This window comes from Carassius carassius, chromosome 28, assembly GCF_963082965.1.
Source record: "Carassius carassius chromosome 28, fCarCar2.1, whole genome shotgun sequence".
In the NCBI taxonomy this organism is placed as follows: Eukaryota; Metazoa; Chordata; class Actinopteri; order Cypriniformes; family Cyprinidae; genus Carassius; species Carassius carassius.
Window position 1 is genome coordinate 10548971 of NC_081782.1, and position 9038 is coordinate 10558008.

General features: G+C 33.4%; 1 protein-coding gene across 1 annotated transcript; it reads left to right on the plus strand.

Annotated features, from left to right (window-relative positions):
* The first annotated feature begins 1174 nt into the window (after positions 1-1174).
* Positions 1175-8832, plus strand: LOC132107919 (RILP-like protein 1). The gene is made up of 8 exons (XM_059514273.1): positions 1175-1859; positions 2886-3009; positions 4092-4213; positions 4763-4957; positions 5997-6157; positions 6249-6371; positions 6439-6537; positions 7451-8832. The coding sequence occupies exons 1-8, from the start codon at positions 1500-1502 to the stop codon at positions 7593-7595; spliced, it is 1329 nt and encodes a 442-aa protein (XP_059370256.1). The 5' UTR covers positions 1175-1499; the 3' UTR covers positions 7596-8832.
* The last annotated feature ends 206 nt before the right edge of the window (positions 8833-9038 follow it).

The following is a 9038-nucleotide window of genomic DNA, read 5'->3' on the forward strand; positions in this document are numbered from 1 at the left end:
CACATGGGCAGTTTGGTTCGATTACGATTATCAAGTCAACGGTTCCGTTAGATATCATAAAGCATCACAATGCATTGATGATGCACTGCATCCTCAATTTTTGTTTTTACCTAATGTATGCAATTTTGTCAGTGAATACAAGCATGATATATGAACTGTCCCAACTGTCTCCAAGTCGTGCTTACCAGGTTGTTCATAAAAGCATAAATGTGCCCAGATGTCGGCTTTTAAAAGTAGTTGGAGCATTTTTAATTACTTGCACTCATCCCTCGCCTCCCTCCGCCATTAGGCACGTTCAATTTGAAGTGTCACTGCTCAGCATGATCAGTCTATGACAAACTGCGATACATAACGAACTGTCTGCTCTCTTATCGCTCATGCAGTACTTGGTGTCATACACTGATCAATCTGTGTAGCGGCACTTCAAGCTGAACATGCCTAATGTATGCTACCGTGACAAATGACATCAGGAAAGCGTCATCCAAAGATGAACAAAGATCTTATGGGTTTGGAATGACATGAGGGTGAGAAATGATATCATTTTTGAGTGAACTATTCCTTTTATGTGTTTTGAGATCCATAAATGCAGTGCCACTGACGACAGAAACGAACAAAGTACATTTTCTTTATTGCCATTATCGATCAGCTCTGTTTCTGCTGGATTATCTGAATGGAGTTTCGCTTCCGATTCCTATGACCTTGGACAGGAGAGCAATAACGGCTGCCTTGATTTCACTGTAAAACTTCTTAAATATTTTTCCAGTCACCTAGAGGCAGATGAGTCCAAATTCTCGCAAGTTAACTTTTGATTTTTTTTAGTATGTCATTACTAGTGAAGATTTTTATTTTTACTATGAAAGTAGTACTGATTAATTGTCTTTTTAATTAATTGCATATGACATTACAAAAATCACGTGTACCTAAAATAAAACAAGAAATTTCACTGGTAATAATAAGGGTATATAGTGTCAGAGAGATACTAGTTGTTATTGGAACTACTAGTATTTAATGAGTAGTTACATATGAAACTGAAAAAGACTTAACTAGTAATAATTTTTTTAAAAAGTACTAGTAACAGATGCTTGTTAGTTTGAATGTTAACACAGCTTGCCATATGTTCTAGCTATTAAAGCACTCAGGTTGCATTGGCCAGAAAAGAAGGAGGGAACAACCGTGGCATATAGATGTATATCTGTTCAGCTACTTTTTATAATAAGAATACTATGTGTGCAAACATGCACGGCCATAATTGATCCAAATGGTCGTGACGTGGGCGTAACTTCATGTTATGACATGCAACTCTTTACGGTTTTATAGTTCATTCGTGTTTACTGGAGCGTATCAACAAAGGATGTAGTTACAAAAACTGAAGCGAAATGCATGTGTTTAAAAGTGAAACAAAAAAATGTCTGTGTTCGTTCTGAACGTATGTTAAGATTTGACTGTCAAGAGGAGATTCAATTATCGCTGTTCGAATTCAAGTTCATCTCAAGTGCATTATGGAGACTTGCGTGATAGCCGTCGAGGAAAACCAAAACGATATCGTCAAGGCACATTCTTGTTTCGAGAGGACGTTTTCATCCATGACCGTGGACGATGTGTATGAAATTGCTAAAGCGGTGGGGGCAGAAGTGGAGAAACTCATCGACAGCTATGGGAAGTCGAGTGTGGAGGGTCTGGTGTCTCATATAGTAAAAGTGTTAGAGCTCCTGGAGAGTTTCGCAGCAAGAAACCAAGCTCATAAATGTAAGGAAGAGGAACTATTAAAGGCGTTTGAGACATTACAGATACAGCAACAGAAGAAACGACACGTGAAGGAGTGCGATGAGTCCAGCAACAGTAACGTTACAGAGAGTGGGGTAAGAAACATGGTCGACATGTCAACCCTGTTACTGTAGCAAGACTACGTTGGCTTATAAAACTGCGTTTCAGATGTCTTGATAATTATGTTATCGAACAAATGTGTTTTTAATGTCATGGGCGGAGCTGTTGTGTGGACAGAATTGAACTCTAGGATAACTCCTATAATCCAGATGGACTTTTGATTCGAATCCTGACACGTTGATCGATTCTAGGAAATGCCAATAGAGGGCACTTCCGGTCTCAATAAATGTCATTTTGGAGAACATTATGATTATGTACTATCCATTAGTGGTGGGGATTTTGAGCTTGATTTCTATGAGTGACTATGAGCCCTTAAGCAGGATAAAAATATGCCAGTGGGTGGCAACAAGTTACATCTTTTGTGTTATGAACGAGTCATTGAATCGTTTAGTCCGACCGATTAACCAAATCGTAAAAAACACGTTATTAATAAATCACTAAACAAAATCAATATATAGGTTTTTAAGATATATGTATTTTTAATTTGATAAAAAATGTATAACTTTGTTTACAATTATTTATAAATTATTATATTAATAAGTTTGTGTGTGTATATATATATATATATATATATATATATATATATATATATATATATATATATATATATATATATATATATATAAATTTGTGTTTTGGGTTGTAATAGAAGAAATTTCACTGGATGATAAAAAAAAGCATTTAAGTCTTCAAATTTTCGTGTCTAAAAATCTACACCAAGCTATATAATAAACACAATAACCTAAATGAATTATTAATTTCAAAATCATTATTGGTTAATTTCATTTACAAACAAGATGTCAAAGTCAAATAATAGGATGCCTAGTTTTCTGTCCTGCATATTTACATGAATACATGAATGATTTACAAGCCACTGTGTTCTCCAGGGACCTGTTAAATTGGTTAGGCTTTTGAAACTAAGGTCAGGGTGACACCTGGTAATGTGTTTGTGGTGTTAAAGGATTTTTGCAATGATTGTGTTTTGATTTCTCCCCCTTAAGGACTGGCATCAGAAAGAGAAGAAACTGAAGGAAACCGTAGAAGTGTTACAGTCCCAGGTGCAACAGCTCAAGGAAGAAAATCAGGAGCTTCTTGCCCGTTTACAATGCACACACTCCAAAGAAGGTAAAATTACCTGATGGTTAATTAACACATGAAATTAAAACAATAAATTGTTCATTTAATTAAAAATGTAATATCAATTCAACAAACGTATTAATAATAAGTGCTGTCAGATTATTAATCGTGATTAATCGCATCCAAATTAAACGTTTTTGTTTACATAATATATATGTGTACTGTGTATATTTATTAAGTAAATATAAATACACATGCACACAGTATATATTTTGAAAATATTTACATGTATATTCATTTATATATTCATATTCTTATATTTTATGTTATATATAAATATATTTAATATATAAACATAACATCTTTTTCTTAAATATATACCTGCACGTGTTTGTATTTATATATACATCATAACTATACACAGTAAACACATATATTATGTAAACAAAAACCTTCATTTTGGATGTGATTAATCGCGATTAATCGTTTGACAGCGATAGTTTTAATGATATACCATTAGCGACAGATCTTCTCTTTTTTATTGTGACATCTGAGTTTTACAAATTATTGAAAAGGAAAAAAAGTAGGGTGGCACTTGGTTTTGTGCATCTGTTGTTGCAGTTGATTTTAAAAAAGGTCTGAAATTTTATATTACTGACTAAATTGACTAATTCACAGTAAGATATATGCAATACATTTTGGGTAATTTTCTTAAAATACAAATAACACATTTGTCATTACATACATCATCATTAAAAGTTTATTTTTAAGCTCATATTTATCCAAAGTCTTAAATGGTTTTTCCTTGTTGCACCAATTTAATTTACTTTCATTGTTATGTACAGTATAAAGTTAAAAATGTAATTGCTTGTGCTTTAAAAAAATCACGAGATCTCTCAAATAAGATGCTATTTCTATCCATATGTCAGAGAAATACAATTTCTCAGAGCATATAAGCTCAAATTTTCTGAGTTATATTTCAGACTGGATAAAGCCGGGGTTATTCGCTTTCATTTATTACTGTCAGCTCAGTAGTCAGGAATGCTGTTAGTTTTTATCATTCTCATCTTAGAAAACTGTTTGTGTAGACTATTTCAAAATATGATCATACATTTGCTTCCTTTTTCTAGACCGCACACAGCGTCAGGAACGAGAGGTAATGCTCAAGCTGAAGGAAGTGGTGGATAAGCAACGTGATGAGTTGAGAGCGAAAGTGCAGGAGATTTCCAGCATGTCCAAGGAAGTGGAAGCGGTATGGGTCTGATATAACTGTACTGAGTTGCTCAAATGAATCTGAACCATGGGCTATTTTTAGAGAGACAATAAATAATGCACTTAAAATTAAAGCAAAATTATATGTGCAAAAAAACAACAACTTAAAAAAAAACATTATGAAGTGTTTTCTTTCTGAAAATGTTCAAATCTTTTCAATATTTCTTTTATAAAACAGACTGCACTGTCACTCTTCGTCTGACCTAGTTTAGCAACTATCTTTGTTGAATTTGGAACACGGCATCAACAGTGTGTCAATCTGTTTCAAAATATAGTTGCTCATGAATTGCATCAGAGGCATATAGCTGTGGTTGCCTTTTCATGTGTTATGTTTGCCTTGCCTTGGTTTTGAAACTGGCCAGACCGGTACAGTTGCCTGCTGCATAGAGAAATGAACCGAATGAACATTAATTCATAATTTGGTCTTAAGACATAACTTAATAATTTAAGTTCAACCCATTGCACATGTATACATTTATAAATGATTTTCATTGAGTTGATGCGTCTGTTATTTAACATGTTTTTTCAGCTCCAGGAGCAGCAGGAGCGACTAATGAAGATAAACGCAGAGCTCAGACACAAGCAGAACATCATACAGACTCAGCTGAAGAGCGCAGTGGAGAGGAGGGCCGACCTGGAGGCCGACCTGTGCGAGAAACAGAAAGAGATAGAGCGCCTGAACTCACAATTAGAAAGAGCCAGCGTACATACTGCTGCTGAAACGGTTACTCACATTAATATTACACTTATGCTCATTGGTTTTCGTGTATTTCCTAAAGGCATAATCAGGCAGAAGCTTGTATGTTCCTCTTGCCCTAGCACAGGGCCTAATTTCCGCTTTGGTTGGTTGGATGAAGCATATATAGGTCACATTTGCCTTCACTTGAGTGGAAAGGACATGTTTGTGCACAACTCCCCTTCAGCATACAAACATTTTGGGACCAACATTAAATTCCAACATTAAAACCTTGTCAGAATATTTTTAACAGAGATAAATACAATGATCAGAAATAAGCTTTTAGTAATTAATGCAAAATATTAGGTAATTAGGTAGAATTATTTCATATTTAAATATTGTATTAAATCGCGTTTTATATTAATATTAAACATTTTGTTTTGTTTATTATTAAAACATTATTATTTTAACATTTATCTTAATTTAAATGTAATTCTAATTTAATTTATTTTTTAACAGAGATGATTTCAATTCTAAAAATAACTTAAAATATTAAAACAATGTATTAGTTAAAATATTAAGTAATACACTGAACTAAATCTGTATTATTATTTAGAAAAGAAACTGTTTTTTATATTTAAATATTACATCAAATAATTTTTATATTAATATATTCAACTTTTAGTTTTTTTATTTATTCATTATTAAAGCACTATTATTGTAATATTTATCTTCTTTTAAATGTAATTATTATTTAAGTTTAATTAATTTATCTTAACAGATTATTTCAATTTTATTTTAAACGTTTAATTAATATTTATATTAAAATGTTTCATGATTTATTAATCATTTTTAAACTTTAACTTAATTGAAGTTTAAATCTGAATGTTTCTTATGAAATCACTTATTTAGGCAACACTGTGTACCACACTTTTTGTTACTAGTTCAGAGATTTATTATTTTAGCTTGGAAAATGTGCACCATGAACACTGTTAAATGTTACCAAACTGTCTAAACAGATTATCAGCTGTGCCCAAGTCAGACATTTATAGTTTCAACTCATATAATCCACCCTTGCTTCTTTCAGAGCAGTACAGCCATAGACCTCACAGATAAGATGATCATTGATTTGAAGGATCCAAATCGACCGTGTTTTACAAAGCAGGAAGTACGAGACTTGCTTTCTGAAAAGAACGAGTTGAAGGCCAATCTGTTTCTGGTCAAAGAGGAGCTTGCATATTACCAAAGGTGAGACAGTTGTGTTCGTGACACATTCTAACCTTGTCTATTATCACAACATCCTGCCTCAATCTGGACACACATTTCTTTGTTTCATTAGGGAAATCCTGAATGATGAGAGATGCCCAGGGTTCTTACTGGATGCCGTGCGCTCTACCATAAAGAAGCAGAGGACCGTCATAAAGTCTAAAATGCTTGGCATACCCGTTAGTGAATGTAGAATGTGAGTGCAAGCCACAAAGATACCGGTTTATATTTACAGCCCATGTGAATAATGCTGTGTTTAACAGAGATGAGACAGATGGTCCTTTGTTTGAGAGGAGTGGAAATGAAGACAATGACACTGACAGCACTGAGAACAGACCCCATGGCTCACGCATCAGAAAACTGTGAGTTCATTCACACTTAAACACGTTCGTGCTATAGCTCTTTAGTGTTTAAGCATGACAATCTACTTAAGCTACTTCACTGAAAACTGGTCTCAGCAATATTGGGCTATAGGATAAGCTGTCAGTCTTAGAAACAATAAATACATTGTGAGTGTGAAAGATTTAGTTGTTCTTGTAGTTTAAGCAACAGCAGAAATTCCTCTTAGCGCTAATGCAGTTAAAATATGTTGTATAAAAGATGTTGCTGCTAAACTTACACTCAGAAGCAAATCTACCTGATTTTATCCTTAAAATTACTTTCAGTTGTTTAATTTAATGATGACTCATTCTGAATAATGATTCCATAATAAAGAATATTCAGGAATAAATAGAATTTCATTACCTAAATTTTTATTTTTATTTTTTTTTTAGATGTTATCACTTATGTTTACATTTACATTTTTTGGTTTACTTTTTTTTTTCTTTTACTGCTTAAATAGATTTACACATAGACGTTTTTTTAAATGCACATTTTTTGTTTACATTTTTACCACATTTTTGCGTTACATAACAGACATTTTTTTCAGTGAAGTTTGCGGGACAGGTTGGATTGCATAGTCTTCTCAAACTTTCCCTTAAAATGTATGTTGGTAAAAAGAATGAGACTTTTTAAATAAAACGTTTATAGGGCATCCACTCTCTTTTCTGTGTAGTAATTTGTGTTGTATATTTTGCCTCTTGGCAGCACTCATACTATATGTTCTTGGTGAAACCCTAAGCTGATTTTAGAGATCTCTTGATCACATTTCGCTCTTTGGCTTCGTAATCTCAGACTAGCTACTGAACTACTTCCTACAGTACAGAAGAAATCCCCCTCTGTCATTCTTCTATAAGTGATTAAGAGCTCACTTATCTCCTCTGATTCAAATTTTAGATTTGGTTTCCTTACGCCATCCAGTCTTACTTGGAGCTCTGTTTCTCAGCCTTCCGGCCTTCCAACATCCAGCTCCACATGGGAAATCCTTGATCCAGACGAGCAAGGAGACGAGGAGGAGACACAGACCCTCAGCTCCTCTTGAGAACCACCGCAGCTGCCACACATCTTCACCTGGGTTGGAAGAGAGTTCAAAGTTCAAGTTCAAAATGTGTTCTTTATTTGATTTAGGTTTCAAACCGGAGAACGGACGACTCTTGTATTTGCTTATACAAACATAGTATTAATAGTTGTTGCCTAAGCCGACCTTTTTCTCAGTATAAATCATTCAGCACTTGTCTTTTGTTAATTAGCTGATAGCTAGATTTGTGCCTGATGGACGGACACTCAGCGTCACAGATGACCTGAAGATGAGATCAGACTGGGTTAGTCATATCCATATTGTTGTTGTTTTTTGTTTACCATTTAAAAATGTAGGGTCAGGAAGAATTTTTCATGTTTTTGAAAAAATGCTTTTAATCACCAAGGCTGCATTTATTTGGTTAAAAAGCTGTAATTTTACAGTAACTATTTTTAATTTTAATTTATTTTTTAAATGTAATTTTTACCCTGTAAAGCTGACTTTTACTCCAGTCTTCAGTGTCACATGGTCCTTCAGAAATCTCTAATTTCTCCTTATTACCGTTGAAAACGCTTATGCAGCTTTTTTGTGGAAACATTTTTTCAGGATTCTTTGATTAATAGAAATGTAGAAATATTAATTAGAAAAATTAGAAATAGAAAAGATACTACAGCTTTTGATCAATTCAATGCACACTTGCTAAATAAAAGTAATAATTTCTTAGAAAAAGAGAAAGTCTTACCCAAAACAGTATGGCATATACAGTTAAGATTAACTGGTTAATTTTTTTTTCCTCTTTCTCCTATTTTAAGTTTAATATGAAAAGCCAACTGTTAGTAATACATTTTGCTGATTTTCCAACGAGTATAAGCAAAGGTTTTTTGGCACTTTCAAAGTATTGCTGTTTCAAGGCTACATGTAATAAGCTGATTATCAGGAAATTGACTTGGAAGGGATGGGTACAAGGGTTTATAACAATCATTATTGTCATTTCAATTGGTAGCGCGAATGACCGCAGACTGGTGCACTTAAAAACATGGGAATAATCTGCGGTTTTTTGATAATCATAAAAGACCTGGCATTAGATTATAGATGTCTGGATGTAAGCTACAAAGAATTATAGTACCTATTTTTATAGAGAGTATATTTAATATGGATTTTAACCAAAGATACTGACATTGTATTGCCATGATGGTCACACTGACCCTTTGTCACTAGGGGGCATTAGAGTATTTTGTATTCATGTTCTTCCAGTATACTTTCTTATAAAACATTAGCTGTCCTTAAAAAGTGTACATTTTCTATGTATTTTAAGTATATTTAGCATGCTTTTAATATACATATTTTAATATTGTCAGATAACATATGATATTATTAATGTCCAGTTAGTTCTGTGATGTCCATGACTGTCAACCTGATGTTAAAAAAAGCATGTAAACGTACGAAAAAATTTATTGTCTGAAAATG

Coding starts and splice junctions, on each gene's coding strand:
- LOC132107919 (XM_059514273.1), top strand. CDS start 1,500: ATGGAGACTTGCGTGATAGCCGTCGAGGAAAACCAAAACGATATCGTC. Junction 4,958..5,996: donor TACATACTGCTGCTGAAACG/GTTACTCACATT, acceptor TGCTTCTTTCAG/AGCAGTACAGCCATAGACCT. Junction 6,372..6,438: donor CCCGTTAGTGAATGTAGAAT/GTGAGTGCAAGC, acceptor TGTGTTTAACAG/AGATGAGACAGATGGTCCTT.